The following is a 27,004-nucleotide window of genomic DNA, read 5'->3' on the forward strand; positions in this document are numbered from 1 at the left end:
TCAAAGTGGAGTGGAATTAATCAGGGAAGAATATTCACAAACCTTAAAAATATTTTCATATTGTGGAAAATAGTAATAATGGAAAGTGGAGCTGAGTAACTAAGGCTAAGACAGATATATTGGTAAGTGACTTGTTGTAACCATGCCTACATTACCTATGTTAGGTGAAACAGAGTGAGAGAGAAGTGGACAAGATATAAATCATAATCAATACTTCATTTCTTTCAATTGTATATTAATTCAAGAGATTTTAATTTTTTAGTGATCACTTTAGATCCACTTAGAGAATTATAGTCAATTGGTTTTGTTTTAGAAAAAATAACACCTTTTCCCCTTTAAATTCCTGGTTTGACACCTAACTCTCCATTTCACATAATAAACTGTCTTTGTCTGTTTTTAGCAAGGACAATAATTCTCTCTACACATCACTTGGATGAAGCTGAAGTGCTCAGTGACAGAATTGCCTTCTTGGAGCATGGCGGCCTTAGGTGCTGTGGGTCACCCTTTTTCCTCAAGGAAGCCTTCGGTGATGGCTACCATCTCATTCTCACTAAGAAAAAGGTCTGTTATATTTGATTGGGCTAGAAAAGGAATTTCACTAATTCACCTGGAAAATTTAAGTGACTTCTTGTTGTTGTTTGAATTGAATTAATTTCAAAATATAACACTCAGGCCTTTATACCTTTTTGATAAAATTCATTATGTTCTAGAAGAACCAATGCATCATATCCCTAAGGGAGTGACTGAGAGCTTTCAACTAGGTTTTCATACTTTAATGTCTTCTAACTTTTAAGTAATAATTCCAGAGTGAGGCTTTTAGGTCAGAAAGAGAAATATGTGAAAGACTACACTATAGACTTGTTGCTTTATTCCAAAGGAAAAAATACAGAATCATTTAAGAAATTTTAATTTACTACCCACTGAAATTAAGGTATGTAAAGTTTTACAGAGAGGAAAAATGGAATTACAATGCCATCCCAACAATGAATTTATATAAATAGAAATTTTGATTATGTTGATTAAAGAAATACCTTTAGTTAGCCAAAAGAGCATTAGGCTTTCCAAGCTTGTGTGTTTTCATAATCTTAGGCTAGTTATGTCTCTTCCTAGAAATTTCTAGAAATTTTGATGTGGGATAGTGAAGGAGTGCCATAGTTTGAATATTAGGCCTTGTGTGAGAAAGACCCAAGTTCAAATCCAATCTCAAATCCTTACTGGCTATATGATTCTGGACAAGTTACTAAATCTTTAACTGAGTCATATTTTTCACTGTAAAGCGAGGATGATAAAATCTTCTACCTCCTAAGGTTATTGTGAACATCAAATGAGATAATAATTGCAAAGTACTTAGCAGACTGCCTGGCATGTATAAATGTCAGCTTTTATTATTAATTATTATTATTATTAGATCCCATAAATTTAAAAACCATACAATTTTTTTTTCCAGATTAATTGGAAGTTATGTTCTAAAGAAAGACAGTAATATACTGAAATCTAACTCTTATTGATTTAGGGTCCTTTTATGCAATGTTGAATACTTATATGTAGATATATGTATATATAACGTATATGTGTATGTGTATATATGCATATGTGTATTATACATAATGTGTGTATATATAATACATACATGTGTATGGATATATAATTATTTCAACTGTTTTGTCTTTTCCAGAGTCCAAATCTACATTCAAGTAAAATATGTAACACATTGGCAGTAACCTCCATGATCCAATCACACTTACCTGAAGCTTATCTCAAGGAGGATATTGGTGGAGAACTTGTCTATGTGCTACCCCCATTCAACACCAAAGTTTCCGGAGCCTATCTCTCTCTCCTAAGAGCTCTTGACAGCGGCATGAGTGATCTTAACATTGGCTGCTATGGGATTTCTGATACTACTGTGGAAGAGGTAGGAACTTACTTCCATTTATTACTGAAAGCTAGGATAAACTTCAGGAAACATTAAGGAAAATACTCTTTTTTTTTTTTTTTTAAGGAGGAAGGACATTTAAAGTTATGTCTCACAAAATCATCTAGTCCTAAGAAATAGGTTTTCAGGTTCTTCCTCCAAGTAAAAGTCACCTGAGAGAATAAACATATTGATGTGACCAGGAAGCATATTTTTTCATTCCTAAAATAAAACTGTTACCCTAAAGAAATGGAAAACATCTGTTCTAACACATGTAAGACTCGTGCAAAGTCAAAATCATACCTCCTGGGAAAAGAAATGTTTGCTACTCCACTTATGAAGTAATTGGGATTGTTTTGTAGGTGTTTTTGAAACTGACTAAAGACCCACAGAAAGATGGAGAGATGAATACAGAACAATTTGCAACAAAGAAAACTGGAGTTACTAAAGTCAATGGCATGATGACCCCTGATGATCTTTCTATGAGCAGCAGCAGCATCACCACTGAAAGAGATGGTACACATTTAATTTTGGTTTTGCTCTTAAGTTGAATAAGTGAAATGAATGGAGCTATCTGGAGACACATTCTTTATATATTACTAAAAGAGACTTTCAGACATTAATTCTATGGTTTGCTATTGATAATTACAAATTATTTTAAAATCCTTCCTGCCTCCCTACTTCCCTACATCCCTCCTTTCTTCCTTTCCTTCATTCCTTCCTTCCTATTTCCTTCCTTCTTTCCTTCATTGTTTAACCCTATTAGAAATGAACTTATCAAAAGTTTTATGAAAAGATAATGTGAGACATTCTCCTTATTAATATAGAATAAGAATCCCTAGCTTCTTGGGGTCATAGGCATTAGACTCTGGCAGTCTGTTGAAGCTTATCGACTTTATTTTAGAATAATTTTAAGTTCTAAAATAAAAATATAGCATTATATTACAATATATTGAAACCACCTAGAAAGCTAGATGGCACAACGGTTGGAGAACCGGACCTAGCATTCAACTAATAGTTGGAGAACTTAGACCTGAATTCATATCCTGCCTCAGGCGAACCATGTAACCCTGGACAGATGACTTAAACTTATCCTGCTTCAGTTTCCTCATCTGTAAAATGGTAATTAATAATAACATCTATCTCCTAGGGTTGTTGTGAGGATAAAATGAGATGATATTTGAAAGCATTTTGTAAAACTTTAAAGTGGTATAGAAATATTGGCTATTGTTATCATTGAAGCAGTTACACACACACACACACACACACACACACACACACACACACACACACACACACATTAATTAGACTCCCTCTTAGAGTCCAAGGACTAGATTCATATTTTAGCATTGACACAATAGGTATGTGACCATGGGTGAGTCACCCATGAGGCTCATTGAGCCTCAGTTTCCTTAGTTGTAAAGCAAGGGTTATATGGTTTGTACTATTGCCTGACAAGATTGCTGTCAGGAACGTGCTATGGAAACCTTTAAGCTCTTCAATCTGAAGCTATGCACAAAGAGTTATAAAACTATGCATATCCTTTGATCCATCAATAATATTATTAGATCTGTATCCCAAAGAGATTATAAAAAATAGAACAGGATTCACATGTACAAAAATATTTATAGCAGCTCTTTTTGTGGTGGTAAAGAATTAGAAATTGAGGAAATGTTCATCAGTTGGGGAATGGCAGAACAAGTTGCAGTATATGAATGTAATGGAATTCTATTGTACAGTAAGAAATGATGAGCAGGAAGATTTCAGAAAAACCTGAAAAGACTTACTTGAATTGATGCTAAGTTAAGTGAGCAGAATCAGGAGACCTTTGTGCACAGTAACAGCAACATTGTATAATGATCAACTATGATAGTTCTTAGCAGTATAGTGATCCAAGACAGTCTCAAAAGAATTATGATGGAAAATGCTACCCTATCTAAAGAAAGAATGATGGTATCTGAATACAGACTGAATCATGCCATTTTCACTTTTTGTTGTTGTTTTTCTTCCTCATGATTTTTCCCTGTTGTTTTGATTCTTCTTTTATAATATTACTAATGAGAAATAGATTTAGCATGAGTCTACATGTATAACCTATATCAGCTTGCTTGCTGTCTTAGGAAATGGGAAGGGGAGTAAGGAAAAAAAAACTGGAACTCAAAAATCTTATAAAAATGAATTTTGAATACTATGTAAAAACATGTAATTGGAAAAAATATTAGTAAGTAGGGGAAGAAACATATGAAGAAAAGGGAGGAAAAGGAACTTAAGCTCTTTAAAAATATGAGTTATAATTCTAAAGGTGAGATGTCACACAAGGTCAATAAATTCCCAGATGGAGTAACTTTGGTTGGAATTATAGGAAGTTCGATTTATTATATTCAAATGTCTTTATATATCCCTTCCAACTCTCTAAAGAGTCTATAATTTCTATGGTGCTAGGTTCTTTACCGAAGGCAAATCTATGAACTAGTCTATAGTATTTCATCAAGAATTTCAGCACTGGGGCCATTTTGGAAGCAAGTATAAATTGAATTTTTAAAATATGAGTATATTAGAATAATGTAGGATTGTAAAAAAAAGACAAAAACTGCTGAGATCAAGAAACATTCCTGGAAGCAAAACTTTTAATTAACCTACTAGTTTTACTAAGAAACTTTTAAAAGATGATTGCTGGTTTTTATACATTTCTGCAACTTCAATCTCATTTTGCCCCTGCAATATTACTCATTTGTAATCTTTTGGGGGATTATAGTCGTAGAGTCAATGGAATTTAATACTTTGATTAGCAAATGACTGACTGCTTCAGAGAGTCAATGTTATATATTTGCCTTTGCATTTGTTTCACAGTTCAGAACTATTCTTTAGTCAAAATGTTCCCTTCATTGACATTATCTTTTAGAAAGCACATTTACCCTATTTGATACACCTGTAAGTCATCCACATGTAATTTCTCAAGAAACAGAAAAGCATACTAATTAACTTAAAATATTCAGCTCCTTATACTATTCCCTTTTGAGAAGATAGGAGTTTGCATTTTAAACTTATTCACTCTGTTTAATTGGAACCCATTTTAAATTACCCAGCTTTGTATTTCCCTTATCAGCTAAATGAAGATCATGATTTCTGCATGGCATAATTTATGATATAAAATTTAAAATATCCACAGCATTGTCATCTTCTCACATGTTAAGTGCCTTGCTGGAAGTTTTTTGAAAAACTGTCATATCTGAACCTATTGGGGGAAGGGATATAGAAATTATCAGCTAGAAAGGACCTATTCAAGAAGTAAAATTTTTATGGTTTTACAAATGTTCTTAACTGTTAGCAGCCATGGAAAATTTCTCAGCACATATGTAGTGCTTGAGAGTCATGAGAAAGAAATTTTGAACTGATGAGTTTTTTCATTTTCTCATAGTAGAATAAGGATTGAGCTTTGAACACTATAGACATGTCTTAACTTTAGAGAAAGGCAAGTGAACCCATATTTCTTGAGATAAAACAGATTTTAATTTTAACTAGTTTGTATTGAATATGAGTGACCACACTTCACCATTCAGACCTAATAGTTGGTTAATGCTCAACAGAGAAGATGACTCCACACTTCAGGAATTTTAGGATGTTCCTAGGAATGGCTTCATGTACTAGTTCCTTCTTACCATTTATGAGCTCTGTTCCTAAATTGGGCTCATGCTCTAACTTCTTTTTAGCATTTATGAACTCTATTCCCATTTGGTCTAATACACATTGAGCCCACATAAAATTATCTCAGTCTTTGGGGACTATCAGGCATAACCTGCCTAATGTTATTAATTGGTTTTAGGGAAACGTGACATTAAGAGAAACAACATTACAGAGGGAAGTTAATAGGAGCAATGTCATAAATATGGAGTGAGGTCAAAAATATAATGAGAGTGCATTCAGCTAAATGGCATTACTGTAGAGTTTGGTTATAATGTATTAACAATTTTATTGTAAAATGAGATTGATCAGGGCAATGTTAGTCTGCCTGTGCAGTTTTCATATTAATGCTAAAAATGCTAATGTGAATATAAAAAAATTTTCCTGCATAACTTGATGTGTGATGCAGAGTTTGTCTGCATCTTTTATAGCTTTTATACATATTCTTGGAAGAAGGATTTCCTGATTTCACCAACAGATCATCTCTGTTTCTTTCAAATAGACAAAGTCTTGACAAGGTCAGAGAGACTAGATGGGGTGGGACTTTTGCTGAAGAAGATCGTGGCCATTCTCATTAAGAGGTTCCACCATACTCGTCGAAACTGGAAAGGTCTCATCGCTCAGATTATCCTCCCAGTAGTCTTTGTAACGACAGCGATGGGTCTTGGTACTCTGAGAAATGTTGGAACGGTTTATCCTGAGATACAGCTTTCTCCATCCCTTTATGGCACCTATGATCAGACAGCTTTCTTTGGGTGAGTTTTTTTTGTAAAGTAACATTTCTTTCCAATTTCAGCCAATCAACTACTTCTTAGTGTTTATTAAGTGTAATGCACATACCAAGCACTGGAGATTAGGAAGAAAGAAAAAGCCAACCCTTGGGGAAGCTAGATGGTGCAGTATATAAAGCACCAGCCCCGAAGTCAGAAGGACCTGAGTTCAAATCTGGTCTCAGACACTTAATACTTCCTATATGTGTGTCCCTGGACAAGTCACTTAACCCTAATTGCCTCAGCAAAAAAAAAAAAAAAGAAAGAAAGAAAGAAAAAGGAAAAGCCAACCCTTCTCAAAACTTGCATTTTAATGGGAGGAAATGTCAGTGATTGGCTACATATAGAGAAGATGTAAGGTAGCCTTAGAAGCAAAGCTTCATGTGTTGAATCACATGCAAGAGAAACAATGTGAAACAATACTGAGAAGCGATACAATCTAATCTTGTTAAAAGCAATAATCAGGTATTAATTCTAGCATAATAGACACTTGTAATGATAGAAACACTTTAACCTTTGGAGCTAATGGATCTAGAGTTACATGGATTTTTGCCCATTGAATTATCAACACGATGAGCCCCCAAAATAAAAAAAAAGAAAGATAGCAATTTGTGTAATATCACTGTGTGACGAATCAAAGAACTTATTTTTAAATCTTGGCTCTATTACTAATTGTTCATTGATTGAGTGACCTTAGGTAATGATTTTAATCTAAAGTCTATAAAAAGTCTATGTTGATAGTTCTTAAAATATTAATAATAAAAGGATTATATCTTAATATGATGCTTTGGGCAGACTAAGCCACTGATTTAGGCAGTCATACATCAGCAGAATTCTGAATGTTTGAAGACAACACAAAAATGCATATTATATAGCCATCTATAGAATGCACAGTACTGATACATATCCATATCTGTGACATAAAATTTTTAAAACAGATTATTTCTTATAAACTTATGTATAATATGCACAGCCTCTTTGAAGCATGTGTGTGTGTGTAGTCAAGAAATAATGGAAGAATCATAATGCATTTTTTTCATTTTTTAGGAACTCTCACCCAAGCACAGAACCATTAGTCTCTGCAATGCTAACTTTCCCTGGAATAGATACCATATGTTTGAACACCAGTGAAACGTAAGATGATCTTTTTTTTCTTTTCCATTTTCTTTTCTTTTCATCATGTTTTAGTTTCCTAATCTGAAGAAAATGTATTTGGAAAAAAATAATTTTATAGAAGTCTCTCTTCAATACTATTCATCATTTTCCTAAATCTTCTCTAGTTCATTTTGTTGCTTGTGCCTCCAAATAAATTTCTAAGATACTACAAAGTTCAGAGTAACTTGGCTTAGTGCTTCTTAAACAGTTAAAAGCTCTCCTTGCTTATCCTCCAAATTTTGGGACATATAGAGCTATATGGTGTTAATTTTAGAAAAATCCACAAATCAGTTCTGGGATTAGTTTATCTGAATCTACATTATGACATCTATCTTTACCAGAAGAAAAAATTGCAACATACCTCTTATTTATTCTCACTTACAGGAGATGTTTAAAGAAAGGTACTTTGGGTCAATGGAATACAAGTGGAGAACCCATCACTAACTTTGGTGTCTGCTCCTGTTCAGAAAATATCCAGGTATTTATGAATAAGATTTCAGGGAAATGGATTGTTTGAAGTATGCAAGAGATATGTAGGTTACAAGGTTGTTGTTGTTGTTGTTGTTGTTGTTGTTCCTTCTTCTGCCACTTAAATACAGGAAACAAATAAATCAATAGGATTGGTTTGGGGTATATGAAGATATTGATTTTTACCTTCAGAATCTTTTTCAACAGGTCATTGGTTTAAATCCATCTTGGGTCATATATTTAAAGGGAGGAAAATTTATGATGGCTTTTGTTCACAACTAACAAAAAAAATGAATTTTTGGTCTCAGTTCAGCTCTATCTAGAAAACTGTATGACACAACAACATGTCAGCATAACTGTCACACTTGAAAATACAGCAACTCAGTTCCTGTAATGTTCAGCTGAAAAGATAGCTAGGGCTAAAACAGAGCCCTGTATGTTTCTTGGTAACACCTCCAGACTGTAATAAAAGCACATTTACTGAAAGAGGCAGAAAACATTACTCTGCCTTCACTTCTCCTGCCCCTATTCCATAGATAAGCACTTTGGTTTCCAGGCATATCAATTCAGCACCTTTTAAGAGTCTCAAATTCACTGGGGAAATTAAAGATGGTTAGGGAGAAGAGACATGTTATTTTCTGAGATTCACTATATTGTCAACTTACCTTCCCTTGGGGGGAGAGATCTAAATATATTTTCTTCCAAATGGCATATAATCACATCCTGCAACCAGGATGGTTATCTATTGTATTGCAAAGGAAAAATGCTTTCCATAAATACAATTTATTAGTGCCATCACTCTGTGGAGATTGTTGCTAATGGTAATAGGCAGGATTCAGCAATGATTCCTTGAATATTAAACAAAGAAATATTTGTGGTCAACATTCCAAAGGGTCTCTTATAGAGTCAAAATGTAATCAGAGTATTTTAAGCATTTTAAAATTCCTCCTTGTTTAACAGTGATCACACATTTGTCTACTTTTAAAACTTTCACCTAAATTCATTTTGGATCTCCTTCAATATATCCAACTCTGTATAATTACATGTATCCAACTTAGTTGCTAAAAGACCATAATGAACAAATCACACTATTCAGAAGTAAAGTAAATCTTATGCATGAATGATAGAGTTGAAAGTGAGCTTTGAGATGCCCTAGTTCAACCTCCTTTTTCAGATTTGGAAATTCAGGTCACATAAGTGAGCAAATAGTAGAGATAGGGCTAGAATTTAGTTCTTCTGATCCTCCTCGATGACAATCTCCTATCTGATGTTCTTTCCACTATAACACACATATTCTTGTACTAAGATTATCTGGAGGGAATGTTAATAAATAAGAGAAATACTCTTAATTTAAGTATTAAAACACTCTATATGAGTCTGTTTCAACACATCCACTCATATATGTGTGTAATTAATACACTGATAAATGAAATTTAAGGTTTTTTTCTTGTAATAGACACCAACATTGAATTGGAAGCTTTATATCAAAAGGAAAGAATATATGATTTGAAGACCTGTAGTTGCAGGATCTATCCTAACTAAATTCTGCTAACTAAATTTATTAATTCTGCAATTACAAAGTAGCTTTAGTTATCTTTGCTCTGATGGATTGGGATTTTGACATGAAAACAGTTGGGAAAATAGCCAAGAATAATTTTCTTATTACTTTCTAATAAGTAATATATTTGATAAGCATGCTGAAATTTTCACATTTAGAATTCTATGCTATGTCTATTGGAGCTATTGTTTGGGGTATGATATTTTTGCATTTCTAAAGTTAATGGTTCCCAAAATATATTTGCTAGTTTTATATCACACTTTAGCCAAATTCAGGAGATACAAAACTGGGATAGATTCTCTTTTTTACTCAATCCATCTTGTCTATTGATTCCTTTGTGGTATTCAAGTAATAGAAAATGGAGAATATGTAGATCACATATACATAGACATGTAACTCTGTGTCAAGAAGTAGGAACATTACTCTCAGAGTAGTTATGGAGCAAGAATAGAAATTTGTTATAGAGTTCTTAGTTGTCTTTCAAGCTTCTATTGTCATTGAAAGCAGAAGACCAAAAAGTAAAAGGATTCTTGCTTTATTGATGTAATGTTTTATTGATGCATTCTGGATTTTTTTTAAGATTCCACAATAAATTACCCAAAATTCTCTCTACCCCACCATCATATTTCTCATATTTAAAGAAAAAATTTTAAAAAGGTAAGCCAAGAAGAATAGTATGATTACAATTGGCATTCCTGACTATAGTCCATCACCTCTTCCAGAAGGAATATAGAATATATTCCAATAATATCATACATCTGAAAAGAACAGTAGCCATTGCATTTGATCTGAATTCTATTAATTTTTTTCATGCTATCTTCATATACACTGTTGTGATTGCTAGAAACATTATTCTCTGCTTCTTATTTCTTTACTCTGTGTAGATCATATAAGCCTTCCCATGCTACCTATTTTGAATCTTCATATTCATCATTCTACAAAGCATAATAATATTCCATTCTATTCCTACACCAAAAGTAGTTCAGCTATTACCCAATATTAGAATTTTTCATTTAAGGACCTGGAAATACAGAAAATTAAATCTATAAATACCTCTTGCATCTGAATCTGTTATCTAAAACTGTAAATGCAATTTTTTTTTCAATCCCTGATAATGAGTCTTGGGTAACTTATTGAAACTAATGTTTTTCTTTTATTTTTGGCAACCTTTTCTTTCTTCCCATGTATTACCAAGGGAGTTTGAAATCACTCTAGTGTTTGTTATTTACACTGCAACCATATCAAGCTTGTCAGCATAGTTCAAGGGATGTCACATACTAGTTAACCTGTGTCCCTCCTGCTGGCTGTATGACAAATCAGAAAATAAAGTGCATTCTACATAAATAATAGCTATTTGTCCTAATTTCTTGGCACAGATGAGTTGACTTCTTTCCAAGCTCTTTAGTCAGGAGACGTTCTTATCTCATTAGAACACTTGCAATGGAAGACAAACCATTAGAGAGAAACTTCTTGACACTAGTCTATTTGATTTGTTTAGCTTTTGCCAGAAGTAACTTTCCTTTCCTTTTTTAAAAAATTTATTCTTTCAGGAATGTCCCAACTTTAACTATTCCCCACCTCACCAAACAACGTATTCTTCTCAAGTCCTTTATAACCTCAGTGGTCATCACATGGAAAATTACCTCATTTCAACAGCTAATGAATTCACCCAAAAAAGGTAAAAATAAACATTTTAACAATGTTATCATAGAGTTTTAACATTAATTTTTTAGTCTATGATATGTCTTAAATGACTGATTTTATCTTTTGGTTTTTGGAAATACTTGCTGCTTTCTCCATGCAACATTCTAATGCTTATTTTGTGGTCAAGGAGAAAGGGATTGCCATTGATAATTTATATGGTTCTATTTTCTTTTTTATTTTAATCTAAATCTCCAATACCTTTACAGAAAAAAAATAGTGGAAGTACAAGCTGTAAACATCATTTTTAAAAACTTCATTTTGACAAAATATAAATTAAAATTTTGGGGGGAGCATGTTTAATATCTGAAGTAGATTGAGAACATAGGACAGAGTCTTATAATGAAAACAGCACTTGGTAAAGGCAAGGGGGACCCAAGTCCTAATTACAGCTCCGCTAGTTTTTACTTAATGTTAAATCAAAGAAGTCACATCACCCTTCTGAGCCTTAGTTTGCCCATCTGTGAAGTGAAGAGATTGAACTAGTTGATTGCTGAGGTTACCTACATCCCTAAAGTTTCTGTTCCAAGGTTAGTGTTAAGTTCAAATATAATTGCTTGGAGTATTGATATTGCTTTGGAGTTCCAAAGAACTCTTGATATACTATCAACCTTAAGTTTATATGAAAGTGTTTGCTAATAATTGGTCCTCACCATGATTCCAGAGGATTGATAATAATCTTTACTATCTACTTCCTGATAGAAAAGTGATAGATTCATGAAACAGAATGAGATATATTTTGAGACATTTTTTAAAAACATAAAGTGGAAATTTGTTTTCCTTGACTATGTACATATATTACAAGAATTTTGTTTTACTTTTATTGTTATTTTTAATTGGAAAGGGGGAAGATTGGAGTGAGAGAAAATAAATGCTTCTTTGTTGAAAAATAAAATGGAATGAAAAAATAATAGCTGAACAATACAAACGCAACAATTATATAGAAAACATGTTAATTAAGCTCATGCTTTCTATTAAGTCAGTAGCCAGGCTATATGGGACAGTGATTACAGCATGACAAGCCTAGGCAGAAACTATTTGTATAAATCTGGAAAAGCCAATTACATCTTAATAACATTCTTGGGATTGTTGATTACTATCCAAGATTAAAACTTTGATAAAACCAATGATATCAATGGGCAGTCAACCTAAAGAAATTAATCAAAAGGCTTTCTTGAGTCCAGATCCTATGAGATGAAGATCCATTCATTGTATAATGTCTATGACTTTGTTATCCCTCCTTCTTTCAGTAGGAATGGGGTGGGAAGGAGAGAAAGAGAGATAAGGTGAAATGAAGGAAGGAAGGAAGGAAGGAAGGAAGGAAGGAAGGAAGGAAGGAAGGAAGGAAGGAAGGAAGGAAGGAAGGAAGGAAGGAAGGAAGGAAGGAAGGAAGGAAGGAAGGAAGGAAGGAAGGAAGGAAGGAAGGAAGGAAGGAAGGAGGAGGGGAGGGGAGGGGAGGGAAGGGGAGGCAGGGAAGGAGGAAGCAGACAAAGAAAGGGGGAGGGAGGGAGAAAGGAGGGAGGGAAGGCTTTGGTTTTTGTTCTTTTTTAACTGTAGTAAAAAAGAAGAGAAGGAAGTCCAGGAAAAAAAGCATATACAAGCAGGACAGTTTTTAAAGCTACAAAACTGTTCTTCTTGTACAATAAAAAGAAACATAAACTAGATTAAGGGAGACCTGCAGCTTCATGTAGAATCCTACTTTTTGTTTTACCATATATATGGAAATGCCCATTTTATTTATGTTCAGAATAAAATATATATTTTTTAAAAAGGTGACCTCAAAATGAATGAAGCTATATGAAAGAAGGATTAATGAGTTTGATCAGTAATATATACTAGCATTTTCCCTATTTTTTATTCCTTCTAGCAGAAAATCTGAAATTGGAGATCATTTATTCCAATACCCTCATCTCATAGAAGATGAAAGAGAATGTATGATTTTTTTTTAGTTTCACATAAGTAGTTCTTGACAAAATTAGTATTTAAAAGTGATTTTGTTGGTCTGGGGGAAAAATAGTACAGAGATTAGAATTATAAAATAGAACCCAAGAAGAAGAGTTAAGAATTTGAAATTATTTGGCTTAAAGAAAAAAATGTTGAAATATAAAATGTACTCTAAGCTTTTTAAGAATATCGAATCTGAGTGGACACACTTACCTATTGGCATAGCCCAACACTCTCAGATCCATTTCTTTCAACCTGAATGTGAAAGACTAACAAAAGTTAAAGTCTCTTCAGGTAGCCCATCTAAAATATAAATAAAGTAGTATTAGCATATGACAACTGTCAAGAAAGGAGTAGAATCAGAACAGATAGCATAGCTCAAGGCATAATTCTTTTACTATAAGTTGATGTATATATCAAGAGTGGGGGAGAACCCTGCTCTTCTCATGAGGCACTAAAAATAAAAAATCAAGATGAAAATATCAATCAGTTAGCCAAGGAGTGTTGAAAAACAAAATAGAACACTACATATTCAATGGAATAAAGATAGAGCCTCTGCAAATAGCTGAGTCTTCCCCTAAAAGTCAATAATTTGCTTTTAGCCTAATGTTCATGGAGAAAAATGGTTAACAGAGCTTAAAAAAGTATTTTTAAAAAGTCATAACAGATTTTTTTTAAAGTTTATAGTATTACAGATTTATTGAATACAGATTTGAAAGGAACTATGAAGATCATATTATCCTACTCAAGGAATTATTAACTAGTCCAAATTTAGAGAACATAAGTATGAATTCCCACTTATTCTATCTAGAATGAAAGAAAACATAACCCCTTTCCCATAAAAATAAATTTAAACTTGTTTTTTTCTTATAGGTATGGAGGATGGAGTTTTGGATTACCTCTGACTAAGGATCTTCAATTTGACATAACAACCATTCCTGAAAACAGAACACTTGCCAAGGTACTTTCTAACCATTGCTTCATACTTTACAAACAATTCAAAATATTAAAATTTATAAGGTGATTGACAAAGTTTTTATAAAGAATATAGATGTGATTCCATTTGCATAACTTGTGTGTTTCTGAAAAGTTTGCCTATAAGTGCAGTTTTATAAATTGAATCATAAAAATCTCCAAGATATTTTGACTTCTAATTCATCTTCAAGAGGCATTTTAATTTTTAATTTCTTCCCTGTCACAAGGTCTCCAAAATTCAACAAAATGACAAATCAGCAAATAAACCAGAGAAAAACTCACTACTTTAAATAATGATAAACTCTAATCTGTGTTTTTAAAATGCTGAGTTTCTAAAGTTGAGACATACTTACCCTTTAAAGCCTGGGGTCTTTTATACAGATTAATATAATAATTCATTAAATAATTGAAGCTCAGATACAAATAGCACATTGATTAATGGAGGAAGATCAGATTTTAAAATAAACACTGATTCACAAGAAATGACAATCTTGTTTATTATTTTTAATTGTTTCTTCAACATAGTTATATGAGATATTACTGGAAAGCAGTTTTTAGTTCTAGGTTCAGCATTGCCAATGACCCTTTGTGGAGCAGATGATACTTCCCTAATTTTTACTTCAAACTTATAACCTAAGTTAACACCATTCCATTGCATATGCTTTCAAACTCCCTATATTGAGACAAATGGAGGTAGTTGTGTCTTGTACTGTGAGTCACATCTCAAAATGTCATAAACGTCCAAGTTGGATTTTTAAATATATTAGGAATTTTCTTATACTGCGTAACAGTTAAACATGAAGCTTTCTTGGGTAATTCTTAGGGTGATGTTGATCTTGTTTTGTCTCGGAATTGCAATAGGTGTGGTACGATCCTGAAGGTTATCACTCCCTTCCTGCTTACCTCAACAGCTTCAACAACTTCCTTCTTCGAATTAACATGTCAGACTATGATGCTGCCAGACATGGTACGTTTCTAGCAGGCAAGCCCTTGTATTGAGACTTCTTGAATGAAAACCTTCTATTCTTCCCACATGCAAAAAACTCTGTGTCTTTATTATCTTGAGTCCACTCTATACACACACACACACACACACACACACAGAAACACATACATCCATACACATGTATGTGATATGTGTATATATGTATACTTATGTACAAAATCCTATATATGCACATGTGTATAAGTATATGCAAAATACATATTTATAACTGTGTATTACATGTATATGTATACATAAATATACATGCACATGTAAATATATACAATATGGATATTTATACCTATGTGGTCCTATTTGTACATAGTTGTTTCTATATTGGCTCCTCTTAGATTCTGAGAATAGGGGTTTTACCTTTCTTTATATACCCAGTGCTTAGCATAGTGCCTTGAACGTAGTAAATGCTTAATACATACTTGCCAACTCATTTTTATCATGGCTTGACAGATATTTTTCATCTTCTAAATCACAATTGAGAAGAAATGTGAATGCATGAATAGAAAATGTGGTTGGCAAATGCTTTATCTAGTAGATGAAATGGCAGACATACTGATGACAGAGAAATATGCTTTTACTTTGACAGTTACCTAACAGAGCTATGAGTTAGTAACTAACATATTATTTGTGCAAAAATAGGGAACCAAGCTATGATATTATAGATAGTGAAGAGTTTTTCTTCTACTTCAAGAAGAATGAACTTATGGTTTCCTTTTTGTTTTATGTGTAGAAATTTACTGAATAAAAAAATTGAATGGTTAATATTTGCAAGTTGAAATGCTATTAGTGAATACCTTAATTTCAGTGTACTTTAGGGTGTTTAGCATGGGGAAGGGAAGACAATGTAGTGGGGCATGTCTCAAATACTTCAAAGACTTTAATAGGTATTGGGAGCAGCTAGGTGACCCAATAGAGCACCAGATCTAGAATCAGGAGGACTCCCTATCTGACTTCAAATCTGGCCCAGATACTAACTAACTGTCTAATCCTGGATGACTCTCTTAATCCTGTTTGCCTCAGTTTACTTATCTGTAAAATGAGCTAGAAAAGGAAAGCATAAACTGCTCCATTATCCTTGCCAAGAAAACCCCAAACGGGGTCATGAAGAGTCAGACATTGTTGAAAAATGACTGAACAAAGTATATAAATGGAAGGAATGTGTAAAATGCCTCTACAGGCCAGAGTGAAATAAGATTGTGTAGAGCTTTAGATGCCAAACCAAGGCCTTTATATTTTAGTCTGGAAGCAGTAAGGAGCTTCTGGATGTTCTTGAGAAAAACTTTTGATTTGCTTTATAATAGTTCCATGGAAGATGGATTGGAAAGGGAGGAAAACAAATATAAAAAGCCCTAATAGGAATTTGTATCAATGATTATTTTTTTCTTTTTTCTAAGAATTATCCATATTATTCTCAAATTATTTAAAAATATAAATAATTATAAATAATGCTTCTGCATATAGAATAAAGATGTAGGGCATTTAGCTGGTTTTACTAGTCACTAGTTTCATGAAGTGCCACATCATTTTCAAATTAGATTGAAAGAGACTAATTTTACCAATGCAATTACTGCTCATCCAACCATTCTCTCTTCTTCCCTGTACTTTCTCTGATTACTTTCCCTTACCCATCCAAGGATTAAGATGGAGGAGAAACTAAAGGTAACACAGTTATTATCAATATTGAATTTTTAAATGAATAAATATTTTGAGCAGGAAGAAATCATAAAATATATTCAGAAATATTAATATTCACCTTATTTCCCCTGAATCCCAGTACTGGGTTCTGATTTGGGTGTGCCAAATTAATAGTTCTGATTTTTAGAAACAATCCATGGAATCAAATGTTTATTCCAACATTTAACTGTTTTGCTCTCAAAAAGTAGTAATTTTCCCCCACCTGAGTTATCGCTTTCCTAGCGGGAGAAACCATGAAGAAAATCATGTGATTGATAGTCCTTAGATCTAGAACATCAATAAAAGGTATAATCAAAAGTGGTAAATTAAATTAAATGGGGACCAAAATCAAGTGGGCTTGATACAACATGGCTTGAAATACAGTTGAATAATTGATTTTCAGGAGAATGTCTTACTTAAAGCAAAAACTATTTGTTGCTTCAGCAAATAATGACAGGATGTATAAGAACCTCAGAAATGATGAGATAAAAAATACAGCAGGCAGGCCTCAAGCCCTGTGAATGAGAGATTGATCTTGCTTTTGATATTGAAACAAGGCATTTAACTGAAGCACACAAGGGATAACCTTCATATCAGAACTCTTTATCCTAGAGTGAGAAAATATCAGTAAAACTAGATTTAAATATGCAGACTTCTGCATTGTGAGTCGGACAGGTTGGATGATTAATACTAAAGAAAAAACTTGGTTTTCATACCCTTCAAAAATATCTTTCAATATTTTTTTCTAAAAAATCTTTGGTTTACATAGCTAACAGATTTGCAATATTTTAGTTTCTTTTTTACATAAAAGGAAAATTAGATTTTATTCAAAATTGAAAATCTGTTAGCCTTCAATGCATTTCTATTGTTTTATAGTCTACAGAGAACCTAGTATGGTAATATTAATATCTTTAAGAATCTAACTAATTATATTTTCCTTTTCCATAATGTACTTGTTCTTAACTCATCTTTATTATATTTTATATGAACTGGGAGTCTCATTTAGCCCGAAAAAATTGATTTTCTTTGAATTCTCTAGTGCTTATAAAAATAGTTTAATTAGCTTTGCTTAGCCATGTCAATACCTATTATATACATGTGGTTCCCTCTAGTGGTTAATTTGACATAAAATTCTTTTTTTTTTTTTTTTTTTTCATTGCTAAAGAGACATGGTAGAGATTTACTGCATTACTGAAGACCAAACAATTAAGGTTTTCCTAAATAATGCTTACAGATTTCCTGTTATATTTTAGTGTTTTTCTTCTGGTCAATAATTAGTTTGCTCTTTGGAGATATAATGGACCATTGTAACCTTGGCTTATAGTTTGCAAAACAGTAAAACTGTGCCAAGGACAAAGGGATTTCTTTCTTTGTATACAGGCAAACCATTCCTAGGTAATTAAGAATTATTACCATTTCACAAGTAATTTGAAAAAAAATTATTTTTGTGACTAAAATATTAGAAAGCTGGCTAGTGCCTAGAGGCTTAGAGTCATCATTAGGTTTTGAGAGATGCTAACAGAATAACCATGAGCAATCATTTAAATTCTCAGTATCCTAATTTGTGTCCCATTTTAACACTGTACATGACAGATGACTTAATGATTTGCATTTATAGAATTTTTTTGGTACACAGGCCTGGATCAAAAATTAAAACACACTGGGGGAAAAAAGGAATGGGAAGGAAATTAAAATGTTGCGTATCTATTATCTTAGAAAACTAAAAGCCCATTTTTTTTTTCAGAGAAAAAAATGTCTTAAGAAGATAAAAATCAGTGGTCATTAAAGTAATAAGCTTCAGAAGTAAACATTTTCAGCAATTTCTTAGGTGGCAAATAATTTGACCCTTTCCTAAGAACTATTCTGAAAGAGCAGCAAACAATTGGACATTTCAAACTTGCAATATCTTTCTCATTGAAATGAGCCTGAATACAAATTTGCAGAATTATCTTGGTCTAATTGTATTAAAAAAGTTATAAAAGTAAAGTATAATATTAACTGAAACTTATACCATATTTTAGGGATTATTTAGCACTTTATATAAATGATCTTTTCAACAATGAGATGATTCAGGCCAGTTGTGATTAAAAAAAAAAAAAAAGCCATCAGCACCCAGAGAGAGGACTGTGGGAACTGAGTATGGATCCCAACATAGAATTTTCACTCTTTTTATTGTTGTTTGCTTGCATTTTGTTTTCTTTCTCATTTTTTCCTTTTTGATTGAACTTTTCTTATACAGCATGATAATATGGAAATAAGTACAGAAGAATTGCCTATGTTTAACATATATTGATTTACTTGCCATCTGGGGGGAGGGGGTGGGAGGAATAGAGGGAAAAAATTGGAACGCAAGGTTTTGCAAGGATGAATGTTGAGAGTTATACATGCATATGTGAAAATAAAAAGCTTTAATTAAAAAAATAGAAATGATCATTTTAAATAATCTTCAGAAGTAGGTATTGTTATCACTACCATACAGATGGCCAAATGAAAATTTTCCCATTGCTATAGAGCTAGAAAATATTGGGGGGAGAATCAAATCTAGGTTTTCCTGGATTTATCATTGGGATACCATGGTATAATATGATTACTCTGTGGTAGTTCTCAATCGTAAATCCTTCTTAAAAATAGAAAATATTAATTTCATAAAATATTGCTATTTATACTTAAGTACAAAGTAAAAAAATTAAGAATTCACTCCTCTCTATCTTTATTCAATAGTGAGACCAAAATCAAACATATTATTTAAACCAAGTAAGTACTGATCCCAGCAAGTACCCAAGGTATATGAACAACTAATGACAAAGAAGCCTCCAGAGTAAAGAGAGTATCTTAACATACTAGATTCTCCCAACCCAGAAAAAAACAGATGAGGAAAGGTTTTTAATTGAGAGAATGGTCAGAAGTGGTGATGTGGGGGCTTGAAGAAGGGAGAAAAGATTTAACACTACACTGTAGAGAAGATGGTGGGCAAGAGAAAAAAAAATAAGCAAAGAGTAAAAGAATTGCCTTGCTGACTTGAGATCCAGTTGAGATTAGGTAACAAATTTGTAGAAGAGCCAAGAAGAATGGTTGAGTGAATACCTTCACCTCTGTTCAATATCATTGTCAATAGAATTGGAGAAGGTGGATGGTAGGAATGATCTAAAATTAGAAAATGGCAGTTTGAAGAGAACCAAGAGATTCAAGAATATAGGGTAGTATATAGCTGAACTCATCAATTAAATTCAATTAACATTCATTTACGACATACTGTGAAGAATGTTAGATTGCATAGTGGATAGTTAACTGGGCTTAGAATCAGAAAGACCCATCTTCATAAGCTCGAAGTTATCCTCAAACACTTTCTGGGCAAGTCAAATAACCCCATTTGCCTCAGTTCATTTGTAAAATGAGTGGGAGAAGGAAATGGCAAACCACTCTCGTGTATTTGCTAAGAAAACCCTAAATAGATTCACAAAGCGTTAGACATGACTGAAATGACTGAACAACAACAAATGGACCAGGCAGTGTATTAAGTATACAAAAAGATAGCCTATGACCTCAAATTTATAATATAGGCTATAGGATTAACTATACTATTAAGATTGGGAAAATAAGGAAGTGAATTGAGCTTCAAAATTCATTTCTGCAACTTAATGCTTATATTGCTTTGGGCAAACTACTTGACCTCTCTAGGATTTAGTTTCCTCATCTATAAAATCAGTGAGTTGGATATGATGTCTTCTAAGTTGTTGATGTTTTTTTTTTAGTTGGAAATCTATAAACTTAAGAAAATAGAGTAGAATAATGGGGAAATGGAAGTCATGGTGAGGGCAAAAATAAGTTTGGGAATAATTTGGCATAAGAAAAAAATGGAAAGATAGAAGGCTGTGATTAAATAAATGAATTTCAGATCAGGAGTGTGTAATATTTGCATGAGATGACAAGATCAAGGGTACAATTATCCCTATGTATAACTGAGATGGAATGGAGGAGTAGGTCACAGAAAATATGATTGAATTTGTTCATATTCATACACCTTTCCATGTCAGAGGATGGACTTGACTTACCTCCAACTCATTGATTAAAAAAATAGCTATTTAAGTAACAGAGAAGCAAAAACAGATTTGCTGTGGGTGACTGGAGAAATTACTCCAAATTAATTTCCTAATTCCTTAAATGACTACATTTTGAGTGAATAATTTAACCAGTTGTAAATCTGTACTATCATCTATCCCTTAATCTTTCATCTTTTATATAAGAATAGCATGAAGGGACAGCTAGATGGCACCAGCCCTGAAGTCAGGAAGACCTGAGTTCAAATGTGAAATCAGACACTTAAGGCTTCCTAGCTGTGTGATCCTGGGGAAGTCACTTAACCCCAATTGCCTCAGAGAAAGAAAGGAAGGAAAGAAGGAGGGAAGGAAGGAAGGAAGGAAGGAAGGAAGGAAGGAAGGAAGGAAGGAAGGAAGGAAGGAAGGAAGGAAGGAAGGAAGGAAGGAAGGAAGGAAGGAAGGAAGGAAGGAAGGAAGGAAGGAAGGAAGGAAGGAAGGAAGGAAGGAAGGAAGGAAGGAAAGGAGGGAGGGAGGGAGGGAGAGAGGGAGGGAGGGAGGGAGGGAGGGAGGGAAGGAGGAAGGGAGGGAGGGAGGAAAAGAAAGAAAAGAATAGCATGGAAAACTTACTCAAATACTTAGTTTAAATTTAATTATATTACCAATTTAGTAACTTTATCATTTTAAGTTTGATTTCTGGAATCTTTACTAAGCTGTGGGATATTTTCACCCCACATGTGAATACTGAAGTTAAGTGGTACTGGACTTATGGAAAATATTTTTCTTACCAAACATGATCATGAAACCAAAGAAAGTCAAGTTTTTTGCTGTTCAGATAAGAAAAATTACATTATTCTTTAATGGGGAATGAGGAACAAACATGTTACCATCATGTGACATCTGTTGATAATAATCGTTGTTGTTGTTGTTGTTGTTGTTTTTAAGGTATTGTCATGTATAGCCACCCATACCCAGGTGTACAAGACCAAGAACAAGCTACGTAAGTTGATAAACTTGTCACTATCTCCCTTTGTTGTAATAGATATCTGATAGAAGAGAAAGTTCCATCCTTTGAAGTCATTGTCACACATAAATGAAAGTCAGTCTGGTAGAGGTGATGAAGAGCCTCCCTTCTTGGTCATAAAGATACTTTCTCTGCAAGAATGCAGAGAAAGATTGCAAAGAGGAACTCCTTGATAGCAGACCAAAAGAATCTTTGTTAATATAGTTCTTAAATGCCTTTCACCTTTCCTCTAAAGCTCAATGGACTTTCTCTTCTTGATAAGGATGTCCTGTGTATACATGCTGTAATCCAGAGAGCCTGAGCTCTTTTCTACCTCACAATTACTAAGATAATCTTCAATCACCTTTATTTCAGGGTTATAGCATGTTCAGGTAATATATATTATTCTGGCTACCTTGCTTACAGTCTTTTTGGTGACTTAGCCAGATATCCAATCTGTTTTCTCAATAGTTTTAGGTATGAATCTTTTTTTCTTATTTTGGAAGGAAATGAGCTTCCCAAACTGATCCTTGTTCCTTTTTCCACCTTCTTCCTGGCATAGGATAAGCAGCTTAATTGATATTTTAGTGGCTCTCTCCATCCTGATGGGCTACTCTGTCACCACATCCAGCTTTGTGACCTATATCGTAAGGGAACATCAGACCAAAGCTAAACAACTCCAGCACATCTCAGGCATAGGTGTGACATGCTACTGGATCACAAATTTCATTTATGACATGGTAAGTGGTTAAAAAAGAGTCAAAGTCTATATGACAAGAGGGATCCAGGGGAGCATCATTGCTTATTTTGATTTTAAGACTTATTATTCTGGCTCATGAAAATTACAGCCACAAACTTCTGGACTCTTTTGGTATCTACATAACACTGAAAGAACTAGAGTTGGAATTCCTAACTTGGGATCCATGAACTAATGCACACATATCTAAACATACCACACACATATACACATATCTCCCTATATATACACATATTTACATATATAACTCATATATATGTATGCAAATACATCTAAAAGATGAATGAACTGATGATTGATAGATGGACAGAAAAATAGGTAGAGACAGAACCTGTGTGCAGACAAGACATAGATAGAGAGATGGATAGAAATATGACCATATGTATAGAAGAAAAAAGATAGGTAGATAATGTGTTTGCATATATAGAGAGATAGATGATAGGTAGAGAAAATATACACATATAGATGCATAAATATAAAATAGTTAACTATATTTCAACTGGTTTCCTTTGTAACTTTATGTATTATATTTTATGCATTTAAAAGCATTCTGAAATGACATCCATAGACTAACTAGACTGAATGGTGTCTATGACATGCAAAAAAGTTTTAAAAACCCCTGAGCTAGAGCCCTAAAACAACACAGTACTGGGGAGAGTGCACTGGACTTGGACTGCAAAAGATATGTCCTCAAAATCTCCTTCAGAATTAATTTCTTTTTTTCCTCCATTTCCTTACATGTAAAAATGAAAGACTTTGAATCAGATGACTTCTCTTTAGCTCAATTTCAGTCTTAAACTTAAAGCAGAGTCCTTAATGTTCTGAGTAAAGAGAGTCAAAGGTGAAAGACAGACAGAGAGACAAAGAGAGACAGTCATAGACAGAGACAGGGAGACAGAGACCACAACAGAGAGAGAGAGAGAGAGAGAGAGAGAGAGAGAGAGAGAGAGAGAGAGAGAGAGAGAGAGAGAGAGAGAGAGAGAGAGAGAGAGATTATTTCTTCAAATAACCTTAGAACTGTACTGAATGTTAGAGGTCATTTTACCCAATCCTCTTATTGTACCAAGGAAAATGAAGTCAAAATGGAACTGAAATCTTGTCTCTTGATTCACTGCCTGCGTGGATAGAGGCAAAGAAACTGCCATTTGATAATATCACCTAATTTATAGAGCAATTTAAATTTGCTTAAATATATCATCAACTAATGAGGAAAATTCAAGATATGGCTCATGTTTGATTATGGTTTCAAATGTAGTAGGGGCAGTAAGGATGCATTTTCTTGGTAGCAAAAGATGGCCCTGATTGTAAGAGGTATTCTTGACTCTAACCATATACACTATTGACCAGAAGTCTGGGAAGTGCCTGTGCTTGCCTGATGATCATAATAAGATTGGGTGGGCAGCTCACTATAAAGATCATTGGTCTAAAGTGCTTGAGAGTAATTAAGTGCATATCCATTTTGTAAATGTGCCCAGTGGGGTTTGAAATGTGTACATTTTATAAGTCAAAACTAAAAGAATGGTGATGGCTTTTTTAGCCTTGATAGTATCGTTAATGTGTGATAACTATTAAGAACATTTAACCATAGGCGTCTGCACAAGTTGACTCATAGCTTACAGATTCTACCATTATCAATTGTGTCCTCATTTTCATTCAGAAAACTTCTCTCCCAAATTAAATTGCAGCCTCCTCCAATGGTGTGCATCTTGTGGCAAACTACTTTTCAGCATTTAATACCTTGCTCTTGCTGAGAAAATACTAAGTCTTTGTTAATATACCTGTGATTCTAAGAAAATTTGGACCTCAATCTCCAGCTGTTTTGTCATGGAGTGACTTACTCTAACAGCTAGAAATTGTCAAACAACTACCTGAAAGAATTCCAATGTTCAAAATAAAATCAATTATTTTGAAGACTGAATCTAATACCAACATACTTAAATGGCTTAACTTTTTTTAGTGAAATACTGTCATCAAATAGCTTCAAGTTCCCTAATTTAGAGGCAGAACTATTTGGGACTATTTGCAGAGTCTGCAAAAGTTGCAGACTAACTTTACCTAATATTGGAAGAGAGAGATTCTAAAGTGGAAGCAATATGTATGTGAGAAAAGGCAATACTTCAATTGAAATATATTTGTACTTTACATATATATATATATGTACATGTGTCTATGTCTATATATACATGCATACACACACACATACTCTCACACACTCACACAAACAATCACACTTGCTTGAGACCAAAAAAAGCTCATATCTTTGTATATCATTCTACATTCTTAGGCTATGCAGGATATTGAATTAAAAATAAATCTTTTCCATTCATTGCACATCATGTTTTACATCTTCTCATAGGTTTTCTATCTGGTACCTGTTGCAATGTCAATTGGAGTTATTGCTGCTTTCAAGTTACCTGCTTTTTCCAGTGAAAATAATTTAGGGGCAGTATCTCTTCTCCTTCTGCTCTTTGGGTAAGTATCCTTCCCATTAATGAAAGAAGAATCTGTTGAATGAATAGAAATGCTGGAGAAGATTAAGAATGAGATCTAAAGCTCATTATCTAATTTGTGATTTGCTAAAAGTTGAGTTCTCTGATTGGTGTCTAAAATAGCATGTTATTCTTGTTTAATCCAAGTTAAAAAAAAAAATAGTTCAAAGATAAATTAATCCTTAAGAGCCTGAGGGAGTTGCATTATTACTTCCTTGATACAATTGGAAAAAATTAAGAAAGAGTAGGATATTTGAAATTAATTAAAACCATATGTGCATTTTTGAGTGTGCTACTCTATATGGTGTATAAATAATAACTTGCAGGAAAAAAAACCCATAAACATTAACATGATACTGTTTTCTGTTTTGAAGTTTGGTTGAAATCACCAAGGTTTGACTAACTGCTCTTTCCATGAATTCATGAGTCTTTAAGGAGCAGCTATAGCTATGGATGACCAATCTGTTCTGCATTCTGTCATACAGGGACAAAGGTTATTCCATTGTTTTTGCTGCGAGTGCCACAATTTTAGAAAATATAAGATTTATTCCATCTATTACATTGCATTATAAATAACTAACTCTGCCTTTATATGTATGTGTATGTGTGTTAACATCTCTAAGTAACATAGCACCACATAAAACTTATGTCTTTATGTGATTTGATCTCTTGGTTATATATTTAATTACTTAGGGAGAATGTTACTGTCATTAAAAAGTACTCATTGCAGGCTAAGATGTGTTATTCTTATTATTTCTTATATTGGTCTTGAATAAGGAACACCTGCCAGCATCAACCTAATCTTAAAATCAGATAGAATTTGTTTCTTTAAAATATAAACTTTTGTGTCATTTAAGAAAAAATATTAAACAATCTTAGACTTTTTTCTGCAATAAGAATGGGTGGGATCCAACTATGAAACATGGTAGCCATTGTATTGCACCATATTATTTTATTATTGAAAAATTCAAGTTATTTATAGAAGTTAAATTTTTTTTAATTTTATTTAGAATTTTTTTCACAGTATATATGCATGAGTAATTTTTTTTATAATGTTATCCCTTGTATTTTTTCAAATTATCCCCCCCTCCCTCCATTCCCTCCCCCCGATGACAGGCAATCCCATACATTTTACATGTGTTACAATAAAACCTAGATACAATATATGTGTGTAAATACCATTTTCTTGTTGCACATTAAGTATTAGATTCCGAAGGTATAAGTAACCTGGGTAGATAGACAGTAGTGCTAACAATTTACATTCACTTCCCAGTGTTCCTTCTCTGGGTGTAGTTATTTCTGTCCATCATTGATCAACTGGAAGTGAGTTGGATCTTCTTTATGTTGAAGATATCCACTTCCATCAGAATATATCTTCATACAGCATTGAAGTGTACAGCGATCTATAGAAGCTAAATATTAAAAATGTTATGGAATATTATTGGTCTGTAAGAAACGATCAGCAGGATAATTTTAGAGAGACCTAGAGAGACTTACATGAATGGATGCTAAGTGAAATGACTAGAACCAGATCATTGTACATGGCAACAGCAAAATTACACGATGATCAATTCTGTTGGACATGGCTCTTTATAACAATGAGATGATTCAAACCAGTTCCAATAATCTTGTGATGAAGAGAGCCATCTACACCTAGAGAGAGGACGGTGGGAACTAAGTATGGATTACAATACAGCATTTTCACTCTTTCTGTTGTTGTTTGCTTGCATTTTATTTTCTTTCTCAGGTTTTTTTCCTTCTTCATATGATTTTTCTTGTGCAGCAAGATAACTATATAAATATGTATACATATATTGGATTTAACATATATTTTAACATATTTAACATGTATTGGACTACCTGCCATCTAGTGGAGAGAATGG

The 27,004-nt window shown here is 33.3% G+C and overlaps 1 protein-coding gene across 1 annotated transcript in view; it reads left to right on the top strand.

The window, feature by feature from the left end:
• ABCA12 (ATP binding cassette subfamily A member 12) overlaps nucleotides 1-27,004 on the top strand; it is a 220,276-nt gene that overhangs the window by 166,359 nt on the left and 26,913 nt on the right. Inside the window, exons 32-43 of the mRNA XM_074298763.1 lie at nucleotides 401-561; nucleotides 1,676-1,912; nucleotides 2,275-2,428; nucleotides 6,096-6,348; nucleotides 7,411-7,497; nucleotides 7,903-7,996; nucleotides 11,095-11,222; nucleotides 14,063-14,150; nucleotides 15,026-15,131; nucleotides 21,818-21,872; nucleotides 22,438-22,615; nucleotides 24,989-25,104. Of these exons, the coding sequence (XP_074154864.1) occupies nucleotides 401-561; nucleotides 1,676-1,912; nucleotides 2,275-2,428; nucleotides 6,096-6,348; nucleotides 7,411-7,497; nucleotides 7,903-7,996; nucleotides 11,095-11,222; nucleotides 14,063-14,150; nucleotides 15,026-15,131; nucleotides 21,818-21,872; nucleotides 22,438-22,615; nucleotides 24,989-25,104 (1,657 nt within the window). The remainder of the gene's footprint in view (nucleotides 1-400; nucleotides 562-1,675; nucleotides 1,913-2,274; nucleotides 2,429-6,095; nucleotides 6,349-7,410; nucleotides 7,498-7,902; nucleotides 7,997-11,094; nucleotides 11,223-14,062; nucleotides 14,151-15,025; nucleotides 15,132-21,817; nucleotides 21,873-22,437; nucleotides 22,616-24,988; nucleotides 25,105-27,004) is intronic.

Source organism: Sminthopsis crassicaudata, chromosome 3 (genome assembly GCF_048593235.1).
Source record: "Sminthopsis crassicaudata isolate SCR6 chromosome 3, ASM4859323v1, whole genome shotgun sequence".
Lineage (NCBI taxonomy): Eukaryota > Metazoa > Chordata > Mammalia > Dasyuromorphia > Dasyuridae > Sminthopsis > Sminthopsis crassicaudata.